Consider the following 14,034-nt stretch of genomic DNA (forward strand, 5'->3'; position numbering starts at 1 on the left):
GCAAGGCTACTAACCAGCATTTTCAGATAGCTTAAGTGTCACCACTCATACACTCTAAGTGGATACAAAGATGCCATTGTTTTTATTTTGATTGTTTCAAAAAAATCAAAACATTTTCAAACACAACTAAGGTACAAAATACAGCATAAAATGAGAATTTATACTTTTTTTTTCCACATAGAAAGCAAAAATATATTCAGAATTAATTCCAGAACACTTTACAGAGCCAATTGATAGCTGACATCCTGTTTCTCAGCTACTGGGGGAGGTCACTGTATTTCTGGGAGATGCACAAATACAGCAGTGTATGTACGAAACCAGAATCTTCTGCATCAGGACTCACAGTAAGTCCAGATACTGCGCTGCTTAGAAATACCTTATAATGCCCTCCACCTAACTGGGCCCCTTTAGTACTAAAATATTTCTGCTGCAAGGGACAGTATCAAGTCCCTTCTCTGGGCTCTTTTGTTGGAAAGGGAACTCTTTATTTTCACAGACAGAGGAAACTGGTTAATATTTCAGATAGTCCATCATCCAGCTCCTTAGTTAGACGGGACACAAAGAACAAGCTGAGGAAGCTAACTAAGGGCTACGTACAGGAATTGTTTTCTACCATTCAATTTATAAATACTATGAACATCAACAGCAGTTAAGATATCTGAGAATGGCTGCCTTGATGTCTAAGACAGTTACAGGACCTGCAGTGAAGTTGAGCAAGAACATCCTGTGCTGAACACCTGGAATTGAAAGGAACAGTTTGGTTTGCTATGAAGAGCTATGAAGAGACAGGCACAATTAACACTTGAGGCAAAAACCTCTCCTGCAAAATCTGTTTAGAAGAAAGCCTTCAAAGTGACCAGAACTTAAATGCTGGTTTCCTCTCATCTACCCCCCATACTGATCAGTTTTCTTCAGCAGCAGCACATCTCACTATTACATGGGCTACTTTTCCCTTAAAGATGAAATCACTAGTTTAACATTAAGCAGTGCTCTTCTATTTGCCATCAGTTCTCAACCTAGTTTTCTCACCTAAAAAGCAACCATTTAACGGAAGCGTCCAGGCTAGTGTCCTCACCTGGTAAATAGTTCCTGCTGGCAAAGTTCAGCCGAATTACTTTTTGAACAGATAGCTGAGCAGCCTTCTCAAGGGAGACAGCAGTGCAAGAAATCCATGTAATGTTAGCAAGTTGGTAGGGCTCATGCTTGCTGAAAGTCTAGGATGCTCTCATGATCTTGTGAAACAGGTTCACCTAGTTCACCAGCAGAGGACAGAACGCCTCCTCTGAGCAGCATTAACTAAACGTGTTCATGGCACAGAGGCTGTGGCACTGAGAGGTGAAAACAGGACCTTCCTCTCTCCTCGCTATTAAGCTGAGGAGTTCCTTCCTCTGAATATGCAAGTTACATCCCTGGCTGCTTATTCACTGCACAGGCTTTGCGCTTGCATTCTTCAGCTATAACTGTTTGTAATACAGCATTGAGAACTGGGACTGTACGCAGCACACAGCTGCCTTCCCACACCCCTTCCCTGCACATCTCAAGTGTGGTCCAAGATGTCAGAGAGAAGGGTTTTACTCACTTCAACATCCCAGCTCTTCCACTGTTCAGTCAACTTGGGCTTTTGCAGCTGAGACTGACAGAAGTGAATCTAGGAAGCAAAGACTATAGTTTAGAAGATTGACTGCTCTCATTTTGCATGTACTGAGTACAGGGAAAAGGGGAATTTCCATGATTCTAGAGACACTTTCACCAGTAACCTGCAATTCAGATACGAGTTCGCAGCACATGTGGATGGAAGCTGGTTTAATAGCAGAAAGGAGCTTTTATTATGGAACCTGCAGCAAAGCCCAGCTCCTTTTCTTGGAAATTCAGGAAGGGGCAACTCTGGGGAAAGAATGCTGAATGAAGGAGTTCTTTTGGCACAGAATTTTATCAGAATCTAACATTTGCTCTCTTTGGGAATACCTTGCCCCTTCCTTCTTGAAATAGCATAAGCAATACAGAATTTCACCTCAGTCCCCTCAAGAACAGAACCGTAATGAGTTAGAAAACCCTCTCTTTTTTTTTTTTTTTTACCTAGAAGAGGATATAGCTACTTTCAGTGTTTTATTTTTGCCATCTATTTGGGTGCAAGAAAGACCTCCCCCCCTCTTTTTTTAAAGTAAAAAGAAAAAAGAGTTACCGGCCCTCTGAGCAGCAAAATGAGTGAGTTCTTTTGATGCTGCTTTCCACCTTGATAAGCAATGCTATAACCAGCAGTGGAACTCCTTATACACAAGACAGAGTTCTGATGAGGGTGAGAAAGGGGATCCACTTTTCCAGTTATAGCTAAAACCCAACAGCACACCAAATGATACAGCTGTATCTGCTCACAGTACTTCAAATTTTAAAACACTGCTGACATTGAAGACAGCAACCGTTCTATTGCAACTCACTGAAGCCTCAGCAAAATGCAGGTTCATTGGGTTAGTTCCAAATCTATAAAGTTAGAACGATAAGCCTAGGCAACATTCCTTGAAGAAATAGGGTTTTATCTATTGTATTACTGGTGCCACTGTAAATCAAATTCAAAACATCTGTGCCTTTAAATAGGAAGGGGGCATGAATGTGTAAAATGCTGGCAGTTTTTGTTGAATCCATACTTTGAATCCGTATTTTGAGAATCAGTTCTGGACTTAATATGTTATGTCCCAAAAAGTGTTGCTACTCCTGTTACCACTCTTTCTTTTTCTCATCCATGGAGACTCCGCCAGGACCCAGTGCAACCACGAGGAGGAGCCCTCCAATTACAGACATGGTCTGGAAGAAGTCGTATTTGAGGAAGTCGTGCATGGGCTTGTAGGCTGGAATGGTCCAGAAGGCATTGAAGTAGATGTTTATGCCAAAGAGCCAGATGACTAGAGTCAAGGCAGCCAGCTTAGTCTTGAAGCCAATTGCCACCAAGATAATCAGGGCTGTGCCCACGATGTTCTGCAGAATCTGCAGGGAAGAAAAAAAAGTAAACTAACAAAACACCAAAAAAACAGAACACCCACCAACAAACCAAGCAAGCTTACATGTGGTTCTTAAATGGATACACAGACAACAGAACAGAGTACCAGTAAACAGTTAAGGTCATCATAACAAGTTGTGAGATGATCTACTGACAACTTTCTAAAATATTAATTCAACTAAAAAAATAGACAAATGAGCAACAAGTAAGCCCTACAGCTAACTTGGGATTTGGTATTCTATTTCAATTCCTTAACCTACACTTTTCTAAAGATACTTACAGAAAAGAAGTTCATATCAAAATGCAGCAGCGTCATGAACATGAGGACCAGCAGCACACGGCCCCCGAGCTGCATGTATTGTTTAGGAGAGCTTTCCCGCATGGTGGGGACACCAGCAAACATGCTCTTCCCCTCTGAGCGTGACTCAGCCAAAAGCAGCAGCAAGCCTCCCCCAAGGGCAAGGTTCCTATGGAAAGATAGGAATGGAAGATGTTTTTAAGCTATCATTTGCTCTGAACTATACACTTAGTCCTACCTGACAATTTCAGCTCAGTAAGAGTCTGCATGTTAGTGAGAAGTGACCTCCTCTGTACCCTGCACTGTCTGCATTAGAATTCCCAGCTTAAACAGCAGCACTGTACACAACACTGGTTTACACAAGTCTGTGTAGAGACACACACAGCCTGCCAGAGAAGTCTGGCACCCACAGCTCAGACAGTTGCTTAGCATCTGTTACATCATGAATTTTGTCATACTGAAGTTATTCTGTACCTCCGATTTAGCCATATGTGCCAAAGTAGTCCAGAGGTTGCTTTGAGAAAACAGACCAGCAGTGCTGCTAGAAGTTACACATTTACAGGGTTGTAGTAAGCCCAGAGTACAGATCCTGTGCTGCCCCCTGCCCTCCACTCAGAGGAGAGGGGTGAAAAGGTAACAGCCACTCAGGATTTGACAAGGAAGTTCATTTTCAATAGCCCCATCCTCTACTTCAGAGAGATGATAGGGATTTAAATCCCAGAAACCATTCCAATATCTAAATGTTTCAGTTCCCTCAGAAAATGGTTTCAGTCACACAGAAGCACAGTTGCTATTTTAACCATTTAGGAAGTAATAGCAACTCACTGATTCATTCCAGACAGTTGTTCCTGAGCTCTCACCAAGGAGGTAAGTAGCAGCACTTAGATCTTAGTGGGTTAGGATTAGTCTTTTCCTTCTACAGTACTGAACCTGCTGTCTGTGGTTTAACTCACTGTACCTTTTTTTTTAGGTGCTGATATTTAATACAAGTGCATCATTGGTAAAATCTTTCTAGTAAATACTCTGTACAAAGATAACTTCCCTCTGTAAAGGGGGGGCTATGACAGACAAAAGCTTTTGTTCTGTTTTGAAAAAACTAAGTAGGCATACCTCATCAAGAACTTCAGGTCCCATAGAATGCTATACGCAATAGTCTAGGCAAAGAACAAGAGAAGTTAATTATCATGCAAGTCGTAATGAAGTTCAGAATGTTATGGTCTCAAACCTCACTATCCATAGCAGAAGTCAATTACAAGTACATTATACTGAAAGAAACAAGCTAAGTTACACCAGCATGGTCCTATGAGTCAGCGTCAAACAGGGAACAGAAGCCAGAATTTCGCTTGTGTTTCAGCCCCCACAAAAACGTATCTGTTTTAGACAGGAAGTATTCTATTTAGTCAGGCTTTGTGATGGGGACAGGAAAAGGCTTTTAGAAGAGTCCCCAGGCTTTGGCCTTCAGCACACAGCTATAAGCCCCACATGTAGTAAGTTACTGACATATAGGTAAATTGCAAGTTACTTCTGCTAGATTCATCAAGGTCAAATACTGAATCAATGTCTCCAGCTGACTAACTGCAATTACATCCAAGGATCTATCGGGCACATCAAAAGAACAGAAACAGCAAAATAGCTCAATGTCATCGAGGACTGGCATTAGGCCAGGGCAGAAAGAAATTCTGGGTATTTAAACATGCTGGTCATACTGGGGCTAAGACAGAAGATTTGAAAGATATGGTTTAGAAGGTCTGAAGACTTAAGCCTCCTACCTGTAATGCTATAATTCCAAACAGTCCAAAGCAGGCATATTGCACAAAGTTCCTACTCAGCACCAGGATACAGCCGCCTGAGTTGGGGAAATTGAACACAGTTACACTTCTGGCTTGGACAGGAAAAGATGCTGCAGGAATTCTAACACGTTCTGAACTGAGCAAAATCAGATTTCTTTTAACTGTGCTACAGAGAGTCAGGCAGGAAATTTTAATGGCACACTGGCACAAATCAGTTTGGGAACCGAGAAGTTTTAGTACATGTTTGAGAAAATTTGTAATTCCAGAAGTATCTTTTATTTCACAAAGAGTGAGCATACACTGGATGTAGTCCCCAGCACACAGCACTGTAGAGCAGCTGATAGCATTAAAGTATTAAGAGAAGTTGCAAAGAAACTCAAGTAATCATGGAGGGATGTTTTGTGTTTTTTTTTTTTTTTAAAAAAATATTTTATTAGTGATAAAGTGCTAGGGCAAACATACTGTACTCTTTCCTCAAAAGCTTTTGTTTTTGATTCTTCCTCAAGTGTTCCATCAAGAAACATTGACAGCTCTTGCCACTTTGACATAAGGACTGGTAATTACATTAAGTTAAGCTGTCTCTCTACACAAGAAATACAAGTTAAAGCTAAACCCAGCCACAAGAAATGAAGCTTGAGGAGCAAACAATAGATCTGGGACTTAATATAAGTTTACCTCTCCATTTTTGATACTCTAACTTCACTTAGCACTTACACTGGGATTACTTTGATTTCTGGGCTCTGACTCTCTCTGAGACAAATACCTCTCTTGTGGCTGCAGCACACCAACTCCAGGGTAAAGCTTTGCCATTGAGATTAATCCTCACAAAAACAGCAGGCTGAGAAAGTCTTAGCTCTGCCACATTTAAGAAAATATGAGTATTTTCTTTAGAGAACTCGGGGGTTGTGGGTATGTTTATGTATGTACGGAACTGAAAACAGATTGCCCTAATGGACTCCTGGCATCTCTGACTCAGGGTGTCACCAGAAGTTCTCAAAGACTATTTCCAAGAAAGACTGAGGCAGGTCACTTAAGAGTTCTTTTCATTCAGCCCACAAAGTACTATCAGTTCAAAGCTATCAAAGGCTATTGAGAAATCAGTGAAGCGTCCCATGCTTACATGATTCACAGTGCTTACATGAGCCAGGGGTGGCAGACACACTGGAGTGCTCTGGCATCCACCTGAACAGCCTTAGAGCCACTTACTCAGCTGTCCGAAGAGATTTATGAACACAAAGATGGAGGCCAGGAAATAGCCACAGTTCCATGTTCCATCAATGTAGTCCCTCTGTTCACTCCACTGGAACCACATGCGGATGCCATCCTCCAGGAAGGTGCTGATCAGGCACAGGCGGGCCACGTGGGGGAGGTACTGCTTCGTCACCCTCAGGAACTACAGGGGCAGACAGCACAATTAGCAGGGAAGGCAGGACAGAGGGCAAGGGGAAACTCAAGGCATAAGGAATCCATGCACTCCACAGACTGAGGTCACCAGCTCTCACGCACACAGGGTCAACACTATCTACAGAGAAACAAGGATTTAATGAAGTTCTCCTTCATTCCGGTTTCAGAACACTTGGGAGAGGTGGAGGAAGCCAGTTTTCATGCTCTACCTGAAGAGCTTTTTGGACAAGGACTTGGAAAGCAGAATCCTGCAGCACCTTTCTGTGTAACAGGAACTGTGTTTTGATGGAGCTCTTACTAGATGAAGGCTGACCTTGGTTTTAGTTTGTCTCAGTTTCATGTTACAGCTCAACTGATCCATCTGATAGCCGGGAGCTGAAAGGGCAATCCTACTCCCACCCACATGCTCAGGCACTCAACACCCTGTAACAAACTGATTCAGGGAGTGAGGCTGACAGAAGGTTAACTCTAGAAAGATTAAAAAACTTTAATAAGCTTTCTGACAAGCTAGTTCCCTCTAGCAGCTCCTAAAAGCACCAATGCAAGGCATGTGTCTGTGTGCAGAACCTCACTTTTGAGCAACAGCTATTAGCTCAGTGCAGCTGGTACACGAAATTGCACCTTGTGTACATACAGTTCCTACTTTCATTAAAAACAGCCTCCTGTGCAGAAATAAATTAGGCATTTACATATTCTATTCAATATAGTAGTTAAAAAGAAATTATGTTGTAGAACAAATGTCGAGCCTTAGTTCTTGGGAACACAAGTTGCATCTGGTTCCCCCAGATTCTAAAGAACAAATACATCATTGCCAAATAGCGCCCAGACCAGCACACCCTGTAAGACTGAGGGGTGCACAGTAAGACACGCCGCATCTGGACTGTAACGAGCGCTCAGCTCTGCCAGTTTCCTGAATGGCATTGGTTATTATTTCATGGGAACTCCCTCTAGGATTCCCATTGTCACAGAGCGGCCCACCACACACACTGGTTTGGCTTAGCCAGATCACCAGAAAGCCACATTTAGAGCCATGGGGGCTGCTGCGTAGGCAAGTGCAATCTACTGATAAACAAATTTAATCTAAGACTTTAGAAGATTAAACAGCAGGGTTCTACCATCTAACGATGGCAGGCTGACACTTGTAAAAGTAAATGCCCATGTTACAAGCCTTCAAGCAGCACAAACGGACTTCTAATTCTAAAGGAGGAATATTTGCAGCCATTTAATAAACCCCCACTATCCCACAGTGTAAAGCACACTGTTTCATGCAGTTTTTGTGATATTAGATACTTAAGCATGAAAAGGGGGGGGGTGGGAAAAGCCACATGAGCACAGGCATATGCCAGACAATGCTGAACAAGATCAAATCAAATGGTCAGAAACACCACAAACTTTTATGTCATAACTTTGTATTTCTGTCCTTCGGGTTAGCAAATACAGCTAACAAGCTTATTTCTGGGCAGATTTTTTGTGGCTCTGGAAGTGTTCGGTCTATATGGGAGTATAGGGAAGGGACACGAAAGCCATTTCTGGAAGTGTTTTCTTGTCACAGTAATCAGTAAGTACTAAAGGCTGTTTCAAATCCTATGCAAATGAAAAGCCTTGCTTACTGTGTAACTGAAGATTATCACAAGAAAATAATGTGGCAAACATGCTTAACAGTTAATAGCAGAACAAACTACACCAGTTGCACTGCATGCATACAGAGTCTAAGGGTCAAGATTCAAGTCAATCAAGTGCATATTAAGTGCAGCTGTACTCTGACTCAGGGCTGCCACTTCAGGTTTTTAAATCCATGTTAATAGTTGGATGAATGACTCAGAAGAAAATTTGTGATCTTTGTCACTGAAGGAGATATGCATCTTGCTTTACAGCTTTTTCTCCCTTATTTCACTGTGTTTGGACAGCTTGAGGCTAGGAATGCTACAGATAGTTTGGAAATAGTACAAAAAAAGAGGTAATAGTCTGCCCTTGTCAAGATGTAAAACAGGCAACTTTAGTCTAGACTGGTGAAGGATAGAGAGGAAATGCAAGAGGACAGGGGCTGAGCATCTGTAGGAAAAAGTAAGAAAAAAGATAATGCTGCAGAAAGCCAGAAAAAAGCAGAAAGCATTATAGATGATATCTCCTTCCAAGCCTCATCTCTGTGGCTTTTGAAGATGAGATCGGCTTACATGACCCACTTCCCTTTCCCTGAAAGGAAGGGGCTGCCAACAGCCTAGGTGAGGAGCCAAAAGAGGCATTTAACATTTACCTGTTCTCATGGCTTACAGAGGGAATGTAATGCCATCTATTAAACGTGTGTGAGCATCCAATCAGCTGGCGACAAGTCAGAACGGCCAAGGCCTACGGCAGCTGCAGTGCTCAGCAACCTCATCAGGACACAGACCATCTCTGGACATCTATAACTCACATAGCTGCCTTTGTTTAGCTACACACAAGTCAAAACCTTTAAGCCTCAGCAAGCATAAAGCAAGTTAATTTCAGAAACACTGCATGAATGAGAGAAGACCAAAAGAGACTGGTCAGAGATCAGAAAGAGAGGAAGCAGTTACACAATAACATAACAGACACCAAGCGATTTTTCAGGTTAAAGAATTTAGGCACTAAATCACCCAAATAATTAAGGCTTAGGGCAGAGTAACCAAAAAGGAACAGGAGGTCCCTGGAAGTGGGACTGAACTGATAGGATCAGAACTGCTGGTTCAGTCCCTACACATCATCAGCAACGTGTGGCTCAAAACATTGCACTTTGAACCTACTTCCTGCATTTATGATTCACAGAGGTAAAAGCAGCACATATGTGAAGCATTGCAGCTGGTAAACACGTCCAGCTAATCCCCAGGACTCGAGGTGCACGCTCTGCTACCCACAGTGCACTTAAGCCAAAATGAAGTATGGAGATGGACGGAGGTGACTGCGTTAAACTCATGACGTGAAGTAATCGGACAGCTCATTCTGTTCTGGGCTCTGCATCAATTCTTGGTGCATGCTGCCTCCTCGCAAGAGGAAAGGTAACAAAATACCAAAGTAAAGCTATCTGAAAGAAGATCAGCTGGTTCTGCACTGGCAGTCAAGTCATTAACAAACACTAGAGGGGCTTTGTGTTGCCACTTCCCCTCTAATGGGATTAGGAGGGCAAAGATAGATTTAAATGCTCCTCTTAGTTTAATAGGTAAAGAGGCACAAGAGGATCTGGGGATACCTAAATAGCCTCTGCTCAAAATCTTTTTTGAAAAGCAGTTTTGAAATATTCAAACATAGAAAAGAAGTCCACCCAAAGAGACAGGATAGGGATCCTGTTTTGACAATTTACCATCTTACAATTTCTGAAGTATCCCACCTACAACAGTCCCAAATTTGTAAGGAACTCAGCCTATTTCGATGGAAGTGTACATCATAGGGCACCTACAGACACTGCCCAAGTTGGGAAACTTCACTGTCCCCCAGGTGTATTCTATAAATGAAACAAACACATGCACTGGGGAGGTAGAGCTGCATGCAAGATCTCCTTTTCCTACAGATTTCATTTATAAGTGTGATTTGACCAAACTTAGAAGTACTCTGAAGATCAGAATCACAGAATGCTTTGGGCTGGAAGGGACCTTACAAATTATTTAATTCCAGCCCCCCGCCACAGGCAAGGCCACCTCCTGCTAGAGCAGGTTGCCCAGAGCCCCATCCAACCTGACTTTAAACACTTCCAGGCATGGGGCATCCACAGCTTTTCTGGTCATTAAGACCGGGCCAAAGTCCAAACAGAGAAGCCTTTTTCCTCATGTGTCTATGTTCCTGAATCAGTGAAATTATGATCATAGTAATGAACAGCTGTCCGCTAAAATACATAGAAAACTCTTCTACAGAACTTTGTGTGTTTAGAGCCTCTGATAAGGTTCTGTTTGAAGTACCTAGCTTTTATTTGGTTAAGGGATTGCTTTGCTCTTGGAAGAGCAGAGAGCTCTAGCAGACACCAGTGATTCTCTGGAGCAGGATGCTCAAATCCTCCAGCTGAGAGCTTATTTTTCCTTTTGCTGGCCTGTATATATCCACCTAAGGAGAACCCACCCAGTGACCACAAGGACAGCAGCACCCATCACACCAGGCTAATTGATGTCTGCAAGTTGTCTGTGTAGCCTCAATACTGAGAGCAAGGCTCTCACGATTATTTCAAAAACAAAAGAGAGCCCTGACCCCCCCAGAACATTTCTGGCAGTCCCAATCAGGTTTTTAATTGCACTAAGATTTCTCACAAGAAATCTTTTCACTTCTCAACCATGCTTTATAACAGTTTCATTTTCAAAAAAAAAAAAAAAAAATATTCGATCAAATCTTAGAATGGGATTTCTTAGTCATGTATTGAATTTTGCAATCACTCTTCATAGTAAGAGTGTTTCCCAGCCTAAGAGGAGTAGGCTGTATTCAGTTTGTAATGATACAGGACCACGTATTGACATGACTTTAAACTACAGTTTCCAAATTCAGTTCCTTAATATTAAAGGCAAAGGCCAGGCTAGAAATGAAATGTTTTCTTCACCCTTCTGTTATCTGCAAAATAGGATACAGAGATGTTAGAATTGGCTTAACAACATGCACCAGCATTTGTGTTGGGAAGATTAAATAAAACCCCCAGAGTCTGGTTTTTCCCTTACAATCCTTTCACTGCAGTACAATGACTCAATGTCTCATTGCATTTTTGTCCATTTTTTTTTTTAGAATGGCAGAAATACCAGGCACCCACATTCCTTAAGATTACAGACATTAGAAAAGTTGCTTGAGATTTCCTCCCTCTTATGGGGATTACAGAAGGGAGGCAGACAGTTCTCTAACTGAAACAATCACTACAGCCGTAGATGCAGCTGTTTTCAGTACGATAATGTCAGCACTATACCATGACTGCACTGAACAGCTTTCCATGTAATGTTTTAGCAAGAATCACTGAATAACGTGCCTAACCTCTAGGTATACAAGATATTTAATTGATAATATTGGGCTGGCATTACGGGGGAGCGTTTAAAAACAAAGCAAGTAGTGGGGCATCACTCTGAACCAAGATCATTATTTCTTTGCACTGTACATCACCCACATTTTTAAAGAACTTAGCTTTTTTCCACCCCTTTTAATATATAGTAAGCCGCCTCCTCCCAAACCTGCAAGACCACCCCACAACATCCTTTGCTGCGATCCTCAGGAACTGCCAACAGCAGCTCAGAGCAGAGCAGCTCGCCAGCCCCACTGTGAACCTGCAAGCTGCAAACAGATGTTTTAGCCCAGCTAAATTACTTGCTTGTGGTGAAAACTAGCCATCTCATCACCTTGGTGTCACCCCCAGTCCTGTACTCCAACCGTTCCCTTGCACCAGGGCTGGTGCCCATTTGGCCTAAACAATGAGAGAAGCGAACCAACTGCAAATTAGCCTCCACGTTCTCTCAACCAGTTCAGCTTCCCAGTCTGGTGATAGGTGAGTGCTTGTGTGAGAGAAGGAAAGTGGAACATAGCCTTGGGAAAAGTAGAACAGCCCCTGTCAGTGACAGCCGGCTGTCAGGCACGCTTAGCTGCCGTGTAAGGCCAGGTCCCGGTGCACTACTTCACCCGGCTGGATAGTTCACCTCTGGATTAACAGGTGCTCATCCCTACCTCACGGCAGACTTAATGTATTTCCCCACAGAGCTTTTATGTTACAGAAAGCACTATTTTTCAGGTCTTGAATACTAGCACAAGGAACAGAGAGCAAGGTGACTGATGAGAACACATTCAGGTCACGTAACAGCAGTTGTCCAGCTTCACCATCTCCAACTTCATCAAGGGGAGTTGCAGTTCAACTTCAGTTCAGATGTTCTAAGTGTTTTTTTATCTGATGTGAACTAAGTTTCCATAATGCTAAGCGTTAACTTTGCAATATATACCAAAGGTAATGGTTTGGTAAGTCCCTTTACTCCTACACTGGTAGGATACTGAGTTTTAGCAACAGACACAGCACTGAAAGCATCTGATTGAGCAAGGAGGCAGCCATTTGGAGCCAGAATTATCTGAGGAATATCTTAGTTACTTGAGGAGCCACAGAAGTTGTTTTGCAATCTGATGAATAAGTGTATGCAAATACCCCCGATTTTGTGACTAAGGTAAAGACACATCTTTAAATAGCATGTGGTTGAGCACAAATAAACCCATACCACTTAAAATTCATCTCATGAGGAAGCAACTGTATTTTTGCTAGACAAAAGACCTTTCACTACTATGGAAAAAAAATGGGGTTTTAGAGACATCTAGAAATAGTCACACAGGAATAAATAGAGGGGTGTTATAAAAAGGTCAGGACAAACAGTGTAATTTTTGGCATGTAGCTTGAACACTATATTGATAGCTTAGTTTCTCATTTAAAATGAGAGAGGACAAAGTAAATAGAGGATGACAAAAATGATCAGGACACTCCTTAAACTGATTACCACATGCCACAAGAAGCTGTGGCTCTAGAGTGAGTTGCCCATCTGGGAGTAGGCAGGGAGCACCGAACAGGGTTTCCCAGTGAAATCTGCAGCGGCAGCACAGCCCCCTCAGGGTGTTGCTGTGCACCAGGCCACTCGCTCTGCTTCAGGACTCGAAATGGCAAAACCAGGCAGAACACGGTTTTTCTAAAAAGCTTGATGAAGCATGATTAGATGTTACCTCTGGTTTTCGATGATATGAATCACCATGACAATGAAGATCTTCCTAACACCACCACCACATTAACTACTTATAATCACAATATTCCTGCTCTGATACGTGATGATAACGCATTAGAAGCTTTTATTTCTCAGTAAAACCCACAACGGCCTCTAGCAAAATAACCACACAGAGGAATAAAACAACCCCAGCTTGTTTGCTCTCCTTTTGCCCCGATTTTCAGCACACCCCTCCGGTGCTGGCGAGCCTCTTCCACCTCAGGCCTGGGCTTCCCACAGGAAGGGCCGGGCCTTTTTCCCTCCCTCTCTGCCCCCCACCCAGGCCACTCTCAGCCCCCCACCTCCTTACCACAGCCCCCCGGCCATGGGGCGAGGAGACGAGCGGGACTCACCCCCCTTTTTCCCCTTTCCCTCTCACCACGCAGCCCCCAGCCCCTCAGGGAGCCCTCCCCAGAACCCAAGCGTGCCTCAGGAGCCCGGGGGCGCCGGGGCCCACCCCGGCCGCCATCTCCGGGCCCAGCCGCTCCCTGAGGGCGCACACAAAGGCCCCCCCACCTGGTCCGCGAAGTCCTCGGCGGTGTTCATGATGTCGTTCTGGCCCATGGCGGCGGCGGAGGAAGGCGGGCAGGGGCCGGTTGCTACGCGCCTGGGGGCCCGGCCTGGCAGAGGGGAGGGAGCGGGGCAGAGGGAGGGGGGGGGAAGCTGAGGGCCGGGCCCGGCCGCACCGCGCCGCTCGGCTGCTGCTGCTGCCACGTAGGCCAGCCCTTAAAGGCGCCGCGCGGGCGGCAGCGCCGGCGCACGCCGGGCGAATGGGAGAGGGTGGCGGGAGGGGCCCCGCCCTTCCCGTGCCGCGCGGGCTTAAAGGGGCCGCGCCGGGGCGCTGAGGGG

The 14,034-nt window shown here is 44.0% G+C and overlaps 1 protein-coding gene across 1 annotated transcript; it reads right to left on the reverse strand.

Annotated features, from left to right (window-relative positions):
- Nucleotides 1–59: 59 nt before the first annotated feature.
- Nucleotides 60–13,749, reverse strand: SURF4 (surfeit 4). Its single transcript, XM_035341903.1, has 6 exons — nt 13,702–13,749; nt 6,287–6,473; nt 5,060–5,136; nt 4,401–4,444; nt 3,273–3,459; nt 60–2,979 (listed from the first exon to the last, which is right to left on the reverse strand). The coding sequence occupies exons 1-6, from the start codon at nt 13,747–13,749 to the stop codon at nt 2,713–2,715; spliced, it is 810 nt and encodes a 269-aa protein (XP_035197794.1). The 3' UTR covers nt 60–2,712.
- Between the last annotated feature and the right edge of the window lie 285 nt (nt 13,750–14,034).

The sequence above is a fragment of the Oxyura jamaicensis genome, chromosome 17, assembly GCF_011077185.1.
Source record: "Oxyura jamaicensis isolate SHBP4307 breed ruddy duck chromosome 17, BPBGC_Ojam_1.0, whole genome shotgun sequence".
Classification (NCBI taxonomy): Eukaryota; Metazoa; Chordata; class Aves; order Anseriformes; family Anatidae; genus Oxyura; species Oxyura jamaicensis.

Excerpts from the sequence above, each read along its gene's own strand:
- SURF4 (XM_035341903.1), bottom strand. The coding sequence starts at position 13,749 with ATGGGCCAGAACGACATCATGAACACCGCCGAGGACTTCGCGGACCAG. Across the intron at positions 6,474-13,701 it reads CCGAGGACTTCGCGGACCAG|TTCCTGAGGGTGACGAAGCA; the intron begins GTGGGGGGGCCT and ends CTGCCCCTGTAG. Across the intron at positions 4,445-5,059 it reads TTGGAATTATAGCATTACAG|ACTATTGCGTATAGCATTCT; the intron begins GTAGGAGGCTTA and ends TTCTTTGCCTAG.